General features: G+C 45.4%; 1 protein-coding gene across 5 annotated transcripts in view; it reads left to right on the top strand.

The window, feature by feature from the left end:
- cadpsa (Ca2+-dependent activator protein for secretion a) overlaps positions 1-16,408 on the top strand; it is a gene marked incomplete at its 5' end in the record, with an annotated part of 257,936 nt that overhangs the window by 19,313 nt on the left and 222,215 nt on the right. For all 5 annotated transcript variants that reach the window (XM_079265777.1, XM_079265776.1, XM_079265774.1 and 2 more), the window contains one exon: positions 14,579-14,692. In XM_079265777.1, the coding sequence (XP_079121903.1) occupies positions 14,579-14,692 (114 nt within the window). The remainder of the gene's footprint in view (positions 1-14,578; positions 14,693-16,408) is intronic.

Below are 16,408 nucleotides of genomic sequence, written 5' to 3'. Positions count from 1 at the left end.
TACACTATATAACTAAATATTATCTATATATTCACTGTTATTATCAGTAAGAGTGTTCAATAATCCTAATAAAGCAGTTCGACACCATTTGGAACTAGAAAAAGCATTTTCTGCTGAAAATGCGTTGGAATGCTGAAAGCTGAAATTAATTACCATATTTTAAAATGGCGTGTGTGTGGGGGGGGGGGGTGGAGGAGGGGGGAAAGACCTCTAAAGATCCCTAAGACCTGAATGACTGTATGAGAGACACAGAGAGAGAGAGAGAGAGGAGTGTATGTGCGCGTGTGTCTGTGAGTCTGTGTGTTTATCAACATCACTAATTGGCTCAATCGCGAACACCTGTGTGCCTGAAGCCATTTGAAAATATTGTCCACAGAGATCCTATTGAAAAAATAAAAAGCTTAATAATTCAAAAAGTTTAAAGGTTAGAAATATAAAAAGTCATAGCACCCCTCTGGTGAAAGAGCTGACAATTTTAATAGTTGAACGGTGTTGGGGTCTGACCAAATGGCTTCAATATGTGCTGTGGACAAAGAGAATCAGGCCTTAACTTTTTCAAGCAAAGGTCTCATCCTGATTTGTAGTTGATAAGAGCAAAGGAATTTCACACTCGGGTGTGAATTCCCCCCCCCCCCCCCCCCAAATAACCATGGTAACCGCTGCAATCTCATTGGCCGAGAGCCAAGGGGCTCCGGGACCCCCTGTGGTTCAGCCACTGTTCTATAAAACTGTCTCCTTCCCCCATCTCTATGCTTTTTCCAACTCTCCCTCCGGGGTTAACAGGAGGCACGCAACCGCTCTCTTCCCTCGGACCCCGGTCCAGGCCACAGAAGAACCAGCTTTCCCCGCCAGCGCGACGCTGGCCACGAGGAAGCCCCTCAAACCCTCATCAAACCCTGTCAGGTCACGAGCCGTTTCGCTGGACGAAACGACAGTGTTCCACTTTGAGTACGGCTCCACTCAGCCCGCGAGACGAATCCGCATCAGCGATCCGTTCTCCGCTTTTATTTTTATTTTGTGCACAAACCGGCACAGAGGAGCCCGACGAAGCCTCGCTCCTCTCGTGACCGAGGATTCCCGGCAAGACGCGCAGACACGTCGTCTCATCCGAAGTTAACTGTCCTCCCTGCAGCGAGTACAGATCGGACCTGCGTTTTCTCCAGAGCCACGCCGACGGACCGAAGCCGCACCAGCAAACGCCGTGCGACACACAGCGCCCGCTGCAAAGCCGCGCCGACCCGCAAGCTCCCCCCTGTCCCCCTTCCCGACGAGGAAAACGGACCACATTGCTCACGAACACTTCAACGTTGCAACGAAGCATCAACAAGTACGATTCTTGGCATTTGGGCATAGCTTAGCTTAAATTAACGTAAGTTTAATTCAAGTCATTCATTTATCTGTTGATATTCCCGTGTTTTTGTGTGTTTAAGTTACTGTCGCGTGATATTGAGATATTGCGCAATCATTACGGAACAGAGAAGTTCCGCTGTATTTGTGTATCAACTATGACTGTTTGCTTGGGATTTATTTGATTTCTTTTCATTTGTTTTATTACACTTCGTGTAGTATTCTCTCCTCATTAAATCAGCTCTGTGAGTGAAGTGTGGAATCTCGGCTATCGTACATAACTGCTGGCAGTTCTACCGACAACGGCACGTTGTGTACGATACGGCCAACTTCCCCATTCTCACTACAACGCGGACCGCACGCAGACGTTTGATCCATGAGCCCCCACCTTTTTTCTCTTTCCTCCTCTCACGTAACACGCACACACACAGCTCCTAGCTCTACCCCTGGGAAAACCCCATTCAAACGAGCGCCTCACATCACGTGCTGCCCAGGCACACGTGATTACGTACAGCAGTCCCATTCTGCCATTTTGGCCCGCGTCACTCGACGCCGCCATCTTTGTAGTCTCTAGCTGTAGCTGTAAGACTCTTCTTCCTTTTCACCCACAGACCCACACACACACACACACAGACATACACCCTCATCCATTTTATTCATTCTTTAGTTTAGGCATATAAAATTGTATGATAACGTTTGTTGGTTGCAATATTAATTGGTTTTATCATTTATTATTTTGATTTAATAAACTCTGTTATACTTTCAGGAGCAGTCGTCTGTGATTACTTGTGCATATGTATTTGATAAGACTGTATGTAGTAGCCTGTGCTCGAACTTAAAACCTTCACTGTCACTGAATGTATAGTCATACGCAGACTATTGACATTATGAGTGACTACTAATTATGAGACTTAGTTTTATCGTTTGGTTATTGGTCCCTGTTCGCAGGGTGGTGCCCCGTTTATATTAATAATCATTAATAATTGTTACATACATCAATAATTATATTGATGTCAAGAATTCAGTTTCTTAAATGCTGATAACCCAAACACGCTCCTTTAAATCCCAACAACGGTTTCTGTAGCTTAAAAAATGAAGGAGGAGAAGAGGGGCACGGAAGAAATAGAAGTTGAACTAGAAAAAGCATTTCCTGCTGAAAATGCGTTGGAATGCTGAAAGCTGAAATTAATTGTGAAAAAATTGCTGAAAATGAAGAAATGGGAGACCATCTGTTTGAAAAATGTTGAAGCTCGAAAGCATTTAAACTGCACTGCTGAAAAACCTTCTCGTTGAAATGTCTAACTATGGTGTCTGTAGCTGAAAGTATGAGGAAGAAGAAGGCTTTGAAAGTTGAAGTATAACAGGATTTGAAGATTTTCTCCATAGAGATCCCATTCAAAAGAAAATTGCAAAAAGCTTAATTCAAAAAGTTTAAAGATTACAAATATGAAAAGTCAAAGCACCCCTCTCCTGAAAGAGCTGAACATTTTGATATTTGAACAATTTCTGTAGCTTAAACTAATTTCAGAAGTAGTTATATTTGTAGTAATAGTAGTAGAAGTTGTATTTGAAGTAGAAGTATTATTAGTAGTAGAAGTATTAGTAGCATTAGAATAAGTAGTAGTCGTAGCAGTAGTGATATTTGTAATAGTAGTAGTATAAGTCGTAGTTGTAGTAGAAGTATCATTAGTAGTAGAAGTATTAGTATTAAGAAGAAGTATTAGCATTTAGAAGAAGTAGTAGTATTTAGAAGAAGTAGTAGCCTAGTATCAGTAGTAGTAGTAATAGCTGTAGTAGTGGTCGTAGTATTTAATATAACAGTAGTAGTAGTAAAAGTAATGGCAGTATTTGAAGTAGCAGTCGCAGTAGTACTAGTAGCAGTCGTACTAATAGCTGTCGTAGTATTAGTACTGGTAGTAGCATGAATAGCAGTAGTAGCAGTTGTAGTATAAGTAATAGTTGTAGTGGTAGTAATAGCAGTAGTGGTAGTGATAATATTGATCGTAGCAGTAATAGCACTAGTAATAGTAGCAACAGCAAAAGTTGTAGTAGAAGTAGTAGCAGCAGTAGTCGTAGTAATACTAGAAATATTAGCAGCAGTAGTAGTTGTTGCAGTATTAGTAAGAGCATTCATTATTTCAACAAAAAAGCCAAATTTTGAGCTTAATGTTTACATACAGTTAATCCATGGGACTTTTATTTTGAAAGGGTGGGGCTGGGTGGTGGAGGGAGGGGGAGAGGAGACATAATCATAATGTTTGACACACATAAACAGAGGTTATTAAATGACAGGCTTCATCACAAGCAGTTCAGTTAGAATTCACTCTCTGGGGCTTTTATTTTGAAATGGGGTGTGGGGGAGAAGGGGAGAGGAGACAGAATTATGATGTTAGATAAACACAAACCGGTTATTAAATGACAGGCTCATCACAAGCATTTCAGTTAGGATTCATTCTGTGGGGCTTTTATTTTAAAATGGCGTGTGTGTTTGTGTGGGGGGGGGTAGAGGAGGGTGGAAAGACCTCTAAAGATCCCTAAGACCTGAAAGACTGTATGAGAGACACAGAGACATAGAGGGAGAGGAGTGTATGTGCGCGTGTGTCTGTGAGTCTGTGTGTTTATCAACATCACTAATTGGCTCAATCGCAAACACCTGTGTGCCTGAAGCCATTTGAAAATATTCTCCATAGAGATCCCATTGAAAAAATAAAAAGCTTAATAATTCAAAAAGTTTAAAGGTTAGAAATATAAAAAGTCATAGCACACCTCTGGTGAAAGAGCTGAACATTTTAATAGTTGAACGGTTTCTGTAGCTTAAAAAATGGAGGAGAAGAGGGGCACGGAAGAAATAGAAAGAAGTTGAATAGAAATAGAAAGAAGTTGAATAAAGAAACAGGATAACAATAGTTGGAATGCTTAACAGCATTCCAACAATTATTTTGAGCAGTTATGATGTGTCATATCTGTCAATCATAAAAATATGAATCATAATTTGTGTCTATGTGACTGTAGAATGGGCTGTGGTTGCTCAATTCAGACAAGAAACACGGTTTTCGATGTGGGATAGTCCAACGGGGGAGTTTGGGGGAGTTTGACAATCTCCTTGTCTGTTTACTGACTAAAAATCGGAAAATGCTGGGTGAACCCCGCTCCCCACATGGATTGGTCCAGCTCACAGTTTCGCCTGCCATTTCCTCATTCATTGAGTCAGCGGAGTGATCTCACTCACAGACACGGACCACAAGAAGGAGGAAGTGTCTGTGCAGAAATCCGCTGGAATAAATCCGTTTTTCATCGCCAAAACTGTCAAAACGTGAGTTTTTTACCCATTTTTTTGGTCGTGACCTATGGCTGATGGTGGCATGTACCCCGATAACTTTTGAACGGTTTGAAAGAGAGTCATTTCGCCGCCGCTGATCGACTCGGGGTCGAATCACGAGGCTGTTAAATGTGTTCATCCGCCATGTGCGAGCTATGGTCCGTGATCTGAGAGGATAGAGAGAGCATATGTCATCGATTTTTGGCCAGAATTGTGGCAAATCTTCTAGATATCTTCCAGATATGATCTTAGTTCATGTATAATTGTGTTTGCAGTGTTTACAATGGCTGGTATGATGATGTTGCTCGGACTTTTTTCGCAGACTATTTTTTTAATATGTCTGGACAAATAATTATTTTTCTTCGTGAAAAATGCTTTCTACGACACGCTGAGTGCTACACTTTTCTAAAAAAGACCCCCCACCGGGGGCTCTAGGGCCCAAAGAGCCAAGGTGCATTGTTTCTGTAGAAATGCATCTGCTGAAAGGGTTTTGGATTAACTGAACCAAAGAGCATGAAGCAGGATGGTCATGAGTGTAGAGAGCAGAAGACTAACGGACACAGAAGCACATTTCCAAGCTGTCTGTGCCTTTATTTCCTTGGACTAATCCCTCATCGGCCGATTAGTGAAATATATCTGAATAGAAAGCTCTACACTTTGTCTACAGTATAACATTAGTAGCTCAAGAAATTTATCATGTTAATTGAATGCCACTGAATGGGTGAAGTACAGTATCTTTTGGCACTAAACACCTTGATGGCCAGTAGGAAGAAGTTGGTTGCAGTTCAACTCTTGACAGAGGCACATGCCAGCATCTGATCCTGTACCAGTAACGAGCTGTCTTTATACAGTACCATTACACTCTCAATCACTATGTCATTGCTCTGAGAAGAGGTTTGGATATTTTATTTTTTATTTTTTTTATTATACTATATTTATCCCGGTAAGTGGGAAATTTGTGGCTGCATTTGACCCAGCCCTGTATATAGGGAGCAGTGGGCTGCCCATGGGTTCAGTGTCTTGCTGCGGGACAGTTCGACACAGGACACGTCCCAGCAAAGGATCGAACCGTCGACCAGACAACCCAGAGAGCCATAGAGCCCCAAACGAAGGATTTAAAAGCATGCTTTTTTTCTTATTTTATTTTGGATTTGCTTAAGGCCACAGCATGTGTGTGTGTGTGTTGGGGGGGGGGGGGGGGTCACATACTGCCCTGTATTCATGTGCTAACCCTGTGTGTGAGTGTGTGCATAGCAGCTCTCGCCCTGATGAACACTTTCTCAATCCTTTGTTGGTCAGCTGTGCAGTGTGTAATCTGGGATTACCCGTCCATTTGATGTTATGTCATCACCACGGAGCTCCAAGCATGTTCCCTGCTGAAAGAGGGAGAAAGGGTTAATGTCACTTCAAATGTCTGCGAGAGCACGAGTGGCGCTTCATTGGATTCTTAATGTGTAGGTCATCGTGCAGGCTAAACCTGAGCCTCTGTGACGGTGTGGTGAAGTACAGTCCAAAAGTGAAAAGCTTCATTTCCTTTGATCATAAATTGTCTGCTGTTCTGTGAACACGGAATCTGTCGGACATTTCAAAATGGATCAACTTCTGAGGCTGAAACCATTGAACAGGGGGTGAACCGGATTAACACAGTTTGGTTTTTGGAAACTCAATTTAAGATTGATCATTGATTTTCTTTTTAAATTCACTTGGTAAATTGTGTTTTGATATCAATTTAACCATTAAAATAAAGTTGCATCAGATGTTGATGGAGTTGAGTTTGGCCTCAGCAGATGTGGTCCCCTCATGTTACATCTCCTCTTCATTGCTGTGCCACCTCATGTCTGTTCGTGGTTCCTTGGCATATCGCAACAACTGTTCACCCGATCTACTTCATGCTTGGCTGGTGCATTGCTGGGGGTCCTATGTGTCGAATTTAGGAGCAATTTGACATGCAACACGTCTAGTATTTATGAATCTGAATGAGTACAGCAGTGGGGGCGGGGCTTCAGTGTTGAGAAGTCCAGCATGTTGTCTGCAGCGAGCCGACAGCGTCTCATCGACTGCAGTTACCTTTGATGCTGGATGCAGGATATAGTCTGCTAACGCTAGATCAGGGGTGCCCACACTTTTTTGGCTTGCGAGCTACTTTTAAGATGACCAAGTCATAATGATCTACCTACATTAAAAATGCTGAATATATATATATACTGAGTATACTTTATATTTACAATATATGTTGGCGTACCTTGCGTAACGGCATGAACCCTTATGGCACAATACAATTCTGTACATTGTTGGTCATTCCCTTACTCTGATGACTTGCACTGAATGGGATTGGCCAGAGTTGCATAGTCCGGACAGCAGCTGCTGGTATCCGCCTCAAGCAGACTTCAGATGATCATCAGTCATGATGGAACGGTGTTTGGACTTAATGTTCTTCATGTGGGAAAAGGCTGACTCACATAAATGAGTAGAGCCGAATAATGCAGTCAAGAAGGTATCACATGTCCTCATGTTTGGCTACTTTTCCTCTGTGAGGAAACTGTCCATGAGCCCTGGACTTCAGCTGAATGTCAGCTTGCAGTGTCAACATCTCATCCTCCAGACGAGTTCAGGTGAAACAGCGTTGACATTTTTGATGCGAGTGAATCAACCTCAATATCTTCCTGAAATGTGCAGCACATAAGTGTAGCAACTGGCTCGAGTAAAGCAAAGTCTGGAAAGCGTTTGTCAAACTCTGACAGACATGTCAGCCTGCTCTGTGTAGCGCGCACTGTCACGTTACGCACACGCCTTCATTGAGTCTCCAGTTCTGACGCCAGGTTTTGGAAGTTTCCCAAATCATGGCGCTACAGCTTTAGCTTCTTTAGTAGAAATAAATTGTAAGGCTAACTAATTAGCTCGCCGGAGTTTTGCAGTAGCTCGCGCGGTTGGCTGCGCATACGTGGTGACCCGTGTGTTAGAACATCAAGTGGCAGATGCCATGAGGACATCTCATTTCTTTTGAATGGCATGAGATCAACCCGCACTACCTCCGATCGACGTATTGGGCACCACTGCGCTAGATGAATACTGGAGAACTACAACTGATTTCTTTTCATTTCCCTGGAGTCATTAGAACTGTACCACTCACTGCCATTGCAACATAAATTGTGTACATTTTTGGCATACTAATTTATACTACAAAGAACGCCAGACATAAGATAACTGCGCTAGGTATTCCCTCTGTGTGTGTCTCACTGGCTAGCTAATGGCCTCTGGGCTCATACTGCAGCAAGTCACTGCTGATAACACTGTCCCGACCCACAGCGTCCATCATCCTAACATAAGCTGACCTGGCACAAAAACGAATTGCATTAAATTGCTTCAATTAAAGGTGAGAATTCTTCAGGCTGCCTGGTACCCTGATACTGTAGTTTATGTCAACTAAAGTCATGTCACAGAATATCTGCAAATGAATTATACTGTAGACCAGGGGTCAAATTCAACGAGGTCCAGTTGGACAGAATTTTCAATAATAAACATGACAATAATGTCGAGCTAGCGCTATGATTTAGTGCCATGTATACTGAAGTAGCCGTTGTATTAACGTCTGTACGTAGTCAACAACTGGCTGTCAAATCAAATAAAGAAAGTTCAATTGAATAATATCTCAACAATATTTATTGTCAGTTTTCAAATTGAACTGGATGAATTATAAATAATACATACTCTAATAATAATAAATGCTATTTTCTCCTTTTAAGTAAAGTAAGTGCTGCATTTAAGAATCAATGACATGTGCATCTTAAAATGAAGTACTTCATTTTAGAGAAATGAATCTCACTGAATTGTCCTGCAGCTTTATATTCAGCTCATTCAGGGTGAAGTGATGTCAACAAAGAACACAATATTATATCTTTATATGATATTATATCTTTCTCATCTTCTAATGAGAGTGTGAGCAGGACTTTCTCTGTGTTATTAAACCACTTGTTTCAGCTCTATCCTCTCTGGTAACATCATTGTTGGACAGTGAAGTCATGAGTTAGGGTTCTGATCATATTGGGCTCTGAGATCATTTATTATCTGTCACTTCATTGTGGATCTGAGAGGGTACGTTTGTCTCTGTGGTCTCTGAATATACGAGACATTCAGGTTTTAAACTGTCCGTAGGAAGAATTAACCCACAACAGTCTGTTCATTGTTGCTGAAAGACTCTGGTCTCTCTGCTCTCTGGTCTCTGCGCTCTCTGGTCTCTCTGGTCTCTCTGGTCTCTCTCTGGACTCTCTCTGGTCTCTGCGCTCTCTGATCTCTCTGTTCTCTCTGCTCTCTCTTGTCTCTCTGGTCTCTCTGATCTCTCTCTGGTCTCTCTCTGGTCTCTCTGGTCTCTCTCTGGTCTCTCTCTGGTCTCTCTTGTCTCTCTGGTCTCTCTGGTCTCTCTCTGGTCTCTCTGGTCTCTCTGGTCTCTCTGTTCTGTCTCTGTTCTCTCTGCTCTCTCTTGTCTCTCTGCTCTCTCTGGTCTCTCTGGTCTCTCTCTGGTCTCTGCGCTCTCTGATCTCTCTGTTCTCTCTGCTCTCTCTTGTCTCTCTGGTCTCTCTGGTCTCTCTGTTCTGTCTCTGTTCTCTCTGCTCTCTCTTGTCTCTCTGGTCTCTCTGATCTCTCTGGTCTCTCTGGTCTCTCTGGTCTCTCTCTGGTCTCTCTCTGGTCTCTCTGGTCTCTCTCTGGTCTCTCTCTGGTCTCTCTGGTCTCTCTGGTCTCTCTGGTCGCTCTCTGGTCTCTCTGGTCTCTCTCTGGTCTCTCTCTGCTCTCTCTGGTCTCTCTGGTCTCTCTGATCTCTCTCTGGTCTCTCTCTGGTCTCTCTGGTCGCTCTGGTCTCTCTGGTCTCTCTCTGGTCTCTCTGGTCTCTCTGGTCTCTCTGTTCTGTCTCTGTTCTCTCTGCTCTCTCTGCTCTCTCTGGTCTCTCTGGTCTCTCTCTGGTCTCTGCGCTCTCTGTTCTCTCTGCTCTCTCTTGTCTCTCTGGTCTCTCTGATCTCTCTGGTCTCTCTCTGGTCGCTCTCTGGTCTCTCGCTGGTCTCTCTGGTCTCTCTCTGGTCTCTCTCTGGTCTCTCTGGTCTCTCTGGTCGCTCTCTGGTCTCTCTGGTCTCTCTGGTCTCTCTCTGGTGTCTCTCTGGTCTCTCTGGTCTCTCTGGTCTCTGCGCTCTCTGATCTCTCTGCTCTCTCTGGTCTCTCTGGTCTCTGCGCTCTCTGGTCTCTCTCTGGTCTCTCTGGTCGCTCTCTGGTCTCTCTGGTCTCTCTCTGGTCTCTCTCTGGTCTCTCTCTGGTCTCTCTGGTCTCTCTGGTCTCTCTGTTCTGTCTCTGTTCTCTCTCTGTTCTCTCTCTGGTCTCTCTCTGGTCTCTCTGGTCTCTCTGGTCGCTCTCTGGTCTCTCTGGTCTCTCTCTGGTCTCTCTCTGGTCTCTCTGGTCTCTCTGGTCTCTCTGGTCTCTGCGCTCTCTGATCTCTCTGCTCTCTCTGGTCTCTCTGGTCTCTGCGCTCTCTGGTCTATCTCTGGTCTCTCTGGTCTCTCTCTGGTCTCTCTGGTCTCTCTCTGGTCTCTCTCTGGTCTCTCTCTGGTCTCTCTGGTCTCTCTGTTCTGTCTCTGTTCTCTCTGCTCTCTCTTGTCTCTCTGGTCTCTCTGATCTCTCTGGTCTCTCTCTGGTCTCTCTCTGGTCTCTCTGTTCGCTCTCTGGTCTCTCTGGTCTCTCTCTGGTCTCTCTCTGGTCTCTCTGGTCTCTCTCTGGTCTCTCTCTGGTCTCTCTCTGGTCTCTCTGTTCGCTCTCTGGTCTCTCTGGTCTCTCTCTGGTCTCTCTCTGGTCTCTCTGGTCTCTCTCTGATCTCTCTGGTCTCTCTGGTTTCTGCTCTCTCTGGTATCTCTGGTCTCTCTCTGGTCTCTCTGGTCTCTCTGCTCTCTGGTCTCTCTGGTATCTCTGGTCTCTCTCTGGTCTCTCTGGTCTCTCTTTGGTCTCTCTGGTCTCTCTCTGTTCTGTCTCTGTTCTCTCTGGTCTCTCTCTGGTCTCTCTAGTCTCTCTGGTCTCTCTCTTATCTCTCTTCTCTCTCTAGTCTCTCTGCTCTCTCTGCTCTCTCTGGTCTCTCTTCTCTCTCTAGTCTCTCTAGTCTCTCTGGTCTCTCTCTGCTCTCTCTGCTCTCTGGTCTCTCTGGTCTCTCTCTAGTCTCTCTGGTCTCGCTGGTCTCTCTCTGTTCTGTCTCTGTTCTCTCTGGTCTCTCTCTGGTCTCTCTAGTCTCTCTGGTCTCTCTCTTATCTCTCTTCTCTCTCTAGTCTCTCTGCTCTCTCTGCTCTCTCTGGTCTCTCTTCTCTCTCTAGTCTCTCTAGTCTCTCTGGTCTCTCTCTGCTCTCTCTGCTCTCTGCTCTCTCTGGTCTCTCTGGTCTCTCTTGTCTCTCTGGTCTCTCTAGTCTCTCTGGTCTCTCTCTGCTCTCTCTGCTCTCTGGTCTCTCTGGTCTCTCTGGTCTCTCTGGTCTCTCTCTGGTCTCTGCGCTCTCTGATCTCTCTGGTCTCTCTCTGGTCTCTCTCTGGTCTCTCTGGTCTCTCTGGTCTCTCTGTTCTGTCTCTGTTCTCTCTGCTCTCTCTTGTCTCTCTGGTCTCTCTGATCTCTCTCTGGTCTCTCTCTGGTCTCTCTGGTCGCTCTCTGGTCTCTCTCTGGTCTCTCTCTGGTCTCTCTGGTCTCTCTCTGGTCTCTCTGGTCTCTCTGGTCTCTCTCTGGTCTCTCTCTGGTCTCTCTGGTCTCTCTGGTCTCTCTGATCTCTCTGGTCTCACTGGTTTCTGCTCTCTCTGGTATCTCTGGTCTCTCTCTGGTCTCTCTGGTCTCTCTGGTCTCTCTGCTCTCTGGTCTCTCTGGTATCTCTGGTCTCTCTCTGGTCTCTCTCTGGTCTCTCTGGTCTCTCTCTGGTCTCTCTGGTCTCTCTCTGTTCTGTCTCTGGTCTCTCTGGTCTCTCTCTAGTCTCTCTGGTCTCTCTGGTCTCTCTCTGTTCTCTCTGGTCTCTCTGGTCTCTCTCTGGTCTCTCTGGTCTCTCTCTGGTCTCTCTCTGGTCTCTCTGGTCTCTCTGGTCTCTCTCTGGTCTCTCTGGTCTCTCTCTGGTCTCTCTCTGGTCTCTCTGGTCTCTCTGGTCTCTCTCTGGTCTCTCTGCTCTCTGGTCTCTCTGGTATCTCTGGTCTCTCTCTGGTCTCTCTCTGGTCTCTCTCTGGTCTCTCTCTGGTCTCTCTCTGGTCTCTCTCTGGTCTCTCTGGTCTCTCTCTGTTCTGTCTCTGGTCTCTCTGGTCTCTCTCTAGTCTCTCTGGTCTCTCTGGTCTCTCTCTGTTCTCTCTGGTCTCTCTGGTCTCTCTCTGGTCTCTCTCTGGTCTCTCTGGTCTCTCTGGTCTCTCTGATCTCTCTGGTCTCTCTGGTCTCTCTCTGGTCTCTCTAGTCTCTCTGGTCTCTCTCTTGTCTCTCTTCTCTCTCTAGTCTCTCTGCTCTCTCTGCTCTCTCTGGTCTCTCTTGTCTCTCTGGTCTCTCTAGTCTCTCTGGTCTCTCTCTGCTCTCTCTGCTCTCTCTGGTCTCTCTGGTCTCTCTAGTCTCTCTGGTCTCTCTCTGCTCTCTCTGCTCTCTGCTCTCTCTGGTCTCTCTGGTCTCTCTGGTCTCTCTCTGGTCTCTCTTCTCTCTCTGGTCTCTCTTCTCTCTCTGGTCTCTCTGGTCTCTCTGGTCTCTCTGGTCTCTCTAGTCTCTCTGGTCTCTCTCTGCTCTCTGCTCTCTCTGGTCTCTCTGGTCTCTCTCTGGTCTCTCTGGTCTCTCTTGTCTCTCTGGTCTCTCTCTGGTCTCTCTTCTCTCTCTGGTCTCTCTGCTCTCTCTGGTCTCTCTTCTCTCTCTGGTCTCTCTGGTCTCTCTGGTCTCTCTCTAGTCTCTCTGCTCTCTCTGCTCTCTCTGGTCTCTCTTCTCTCTCTGGTCTCTCTGGTCTCTCTCTGGTCTCTCTTCTCTCTCTGCTTTCTCTGCTCTCTCTGGTCTCTCTTCTCTCTCTGGTCTCTCTGGTCTCTCTGGTCTCTCTCTGGTCTCTCTGGTCTCTCTCTGGTCTCTCTGGTCTCTCTCTGGTCTCTCCTTGGTCTCTCTCTGCTCTCTCTGGTGTCTCTGGTCTCTCTTCTCTCTCTGGTCTCTCTCCTGTCTCTCTGGTCTCTCTCTGGTCTCTCTGCTCTCTCTGGTCTCTCTGGTCTCTCTTCTCTCTCTGGTCTCTCTCTGGTCTCTCTGGTCTCTCTGGTCTCTCTGGTCTCTCTGGTCTCTCTCTGGTCTCTCTCTGCTCTCTCTGGTCTCTCTGGTCTCTCTTCTCTCTCTTCTCTCTCTGGTCTCTCTCTGGTCTCTCTTGTCTCTGCTCTCTCTGGTCTCTCTTCTCTCTCTGCTCTCTCTGCTCTCTCTGGTCTCTCTTCGCTCTCTGGTCTCTCTGGTCTCTCTGGTCTCTCTCTGGTCTCTCTGGTCTCTCTCTGGTCTCTCTGGTCTCTCTCTGGTCTCTCTGGTCTCTCTGGTCTCTCTCTGCTCTCTCTGGTCTCTCTGGTCTCTCTTCTCTCTCTGGTCTCTCTCTGGTCTCTCTGGTCTCTCTCTGGTCTCTCTGCTCTCTCTGGTCTCTCTGGTCTCTCTTCTCTCTCTGGTCTTTCTCTGGTCTCTCTGGTCTCTCTGGTCTCTCTGGTCTCTCTGGTCTCTCTCTGGTCTCTCTCTGCTCTCTCTGGTCTCTCTGGTCTCTCTTCTCTCTCTGGTCTCTCTCTGGTCTCTCTTGTCTCTGCTCTCTCTGGTCTCTCTGACCACTTTTCTCTCTTTGGAGAACGTCATGTGAAATAACTTCTCTGACTCACGTTCTCGCCGACTGTTGGGTCTCTCTGTAACTGGTCGGTGTGTTTCCTGGACTGCGGAACGAGCCGTAAAGGATAGAAAAACTGTGCCGGTTAAAACAGAGGCGCTCCATTAAAATGTAATAATTCTCAATTATCTGTCAGTTGTAGGTCTGGGGTCCACAGACAACGGCGTCTGGGTCCGGATCCGGACCGCGGTCTGCCTATTAGTGACCCCTTCGTAAGAGTTTTAAAGCTATATTACTCCTTTTTGTTCTTCACCCAAGTGAGACAACACACTGACCCACAACCGATATATTATGGGTACACATCTGCACACAGCTGGCGCCACTGTAGTTAATCTGAACTGTGAACTTTGACCCCCATTATGGAAGCTGTAATCTCATACTGCTTCCCCTGCTGCAGTGGCCATGGTAACAGTTACCAGGGCTGCGGACGGAGACTGGCCAATGGATGTGGAGTCTGCAAGCAGAGAGGGAGGCTCTTATTGGTAATCTCATTTTAGTGCTAATGTCTCTGTTAAAGGAGGATTCAGTTCTACCTATGATAAGGGTCATTGGGTAAGTTCAGCCATAGCACATCAGAGCCTGCACATGTTGAGTATAACTGTGTCGATGGGTAGATGTAGATGGTAACTGGGAACTACCTGTAGAAGAGCACTGGAATATAGACACATCGTCAGACAACCTCTTTGGAGACTGGAAGTCCAAAACAGAAACGTCAAAGTAAGAGCTCACAGCACAGCACAGTTGGGTTTAGTGAAATGTGATAGTACTTTTGGTTAAGAGGTGTGCTATGAGCCTGAGCAAACTGTTTTATGTCCTGTTGGATGAACAAGGAAGCACTTTGAATGCTCAGGTGATTGGACATGAAAAGGATTTAAAGATCAATATTTAAGACGTCTAAAGTCAAGAAATAAAGTAAAAGGAAATGAAACTAAATCTATTCTAAATGAACACCACCGTAATAGCTTTCAGTCCCTCTCTCAGGTAATATAATCTATGCATAGTACACTGAGTTTTTAAGTTCCATATCTTATATCCTCTTTGGCTGCTGTTATGTCTCCATCAGATCAGTAAGCAGCATCTGCAGACGGTCAAAGAGCGTTTCCAGGCGTTCCTCAACGGAGAGACTCAGATCGTTGCTGATGAGGCCTTCATCAATGCTGTCCAGAGCTACTACGAGGTGAGTCTGTGTTGTCTGTTGCATGGATGTTTCACTGTCACCAGTATACTTACAAAACGGATATTTAATTTAGTCTCTTTTTAACGCTGCTATGAATCCTTTTCATTGAATTGATATATATTCACTGGTGCTGGGCAACGATTACAATTTTCTATGGCGATTAATCTCATTGTTATGGCAAAGTTCAATAATGAATTCAAAAGTAGTGTATTGCGCACTTTTATTTTAAAGTACTGCTCTATGAACAAAAGGGCAATAACATTTGGTTTGTAAACACTTAAAACACATCAGGTTGTTGTTAGCAGCAGTGTTCTCTTCACACAGCAGCAGTTCTATCTCTTCTATATCTGTGCTCAGTGTGTGACTGTGTTTCACACGTTCATCTACATGTGTGTGTTGAGTCTTCATCACAGTCAGAGCATGTGATGCAGCTCTACTCTTCATCACTATGATGCAGCTCTACTCTTCATCACTATGATGCAGCTCTACTCTTCATCACTATGACCCAGCTCTACTCTTCATCACTATGATGCAGCTCTACTCTTCATCACTATGATGCAGCTCTACTCTTCATCACTATGACCCAGCTCTACTCTTCATCACTATGATGCAGCTCTACTCTTCATCACTATGATGCAGCTCTACTCTTCATCACTATGATGCAGCTCTACTCTTCATCACTATGATGCAGCGCTACTCTTCATCACTATGATGCAGCTCTACTCTTCATCACTATGATGCAGCTCTACTCTTCATCACTATGACCCAGCTCTACTCTTCATCACTATGATGCAGCTCTACTCTTCATCACCATGATGCAGCTCTACTCTTCATCACTATGATGCAGCTCTACTCTTCATCACTATGACCCAGCTCTACTCTTCATCACTATGATGCAGCTCTACTCTTCATCACTATGATGCAGCTCTACTCTTCATCACTATGACCCAGCTCTACTCTTCATCACTATGATGCAGCTCTACTCTTCATCACTATGATGCAGCTCTACTCTTCATCACTATGATGCAGCTCTACTCTTCATCACTATGATGCAGCGCTACTCTTCATCAATATGACCCAGCTCTACTCTTCATCACTATGACCCAGCTCTACTCTTCATCACTATGACCCAGCTCTACTCTTCATCACTATGATGCAGCTCTACTCTTCATCACTATGACCCAGCTCTACTCTTCATCACTATGATGCAGCTCTACTCTTCATTACTATGACCCAGCTCTACTCTTCATCACTATGATGCAGCTCTACTCTTCATCACTATGATGCAGCGCTACTCTTCATCAATATGACCCAGCTCTACTCTTCATCACTATGACCCAGCTCTACTCTTCATCACTATGACCCAGCTCTACTCTTCATCACTATGATGCAGCTCTACTCTTCATCACTATGACCCAGCTCTACTCTTCATCACTATGATGCAGCTCTACTCTTCATTACTATGACCCAGCTCTACTCTTCATCACTATGATGCTGTAACTCCGAGGTGATGATGGTGACCCAGCTCTACTCTTCATCACTATGATGCTGTAACTCCGAGGTGATGATGGTGACCCAGCTCTACTCTTCATCACTATGATGCTGTAACTCCGAGGTGATGATGGTGACCCAGCTCTACTCTTCATCACTATGATGCTGTAACTCCGAGGTGATGAAGGTGACCCAGCTCTACTCTTCATCACTATGATGCTGTAA

This window comes from Melanostigma gelatinosum (genome assembly GCF_949748355.1).
Source record: "Melanostigma gelatinosum genome assembly, chromosome: 3".
Classification (NCBI taxonomy): Eukaryota; Metazoa; Chordata; class Actinopteri; order Perciformes; family Zoarcidae; genus Melanostigma; species Melanostigma gelatinosum.
Note: the sequence above shows the minus strand (reverse complement) of the source record. Positions and strands in the feature narration are given on the sequence as shown.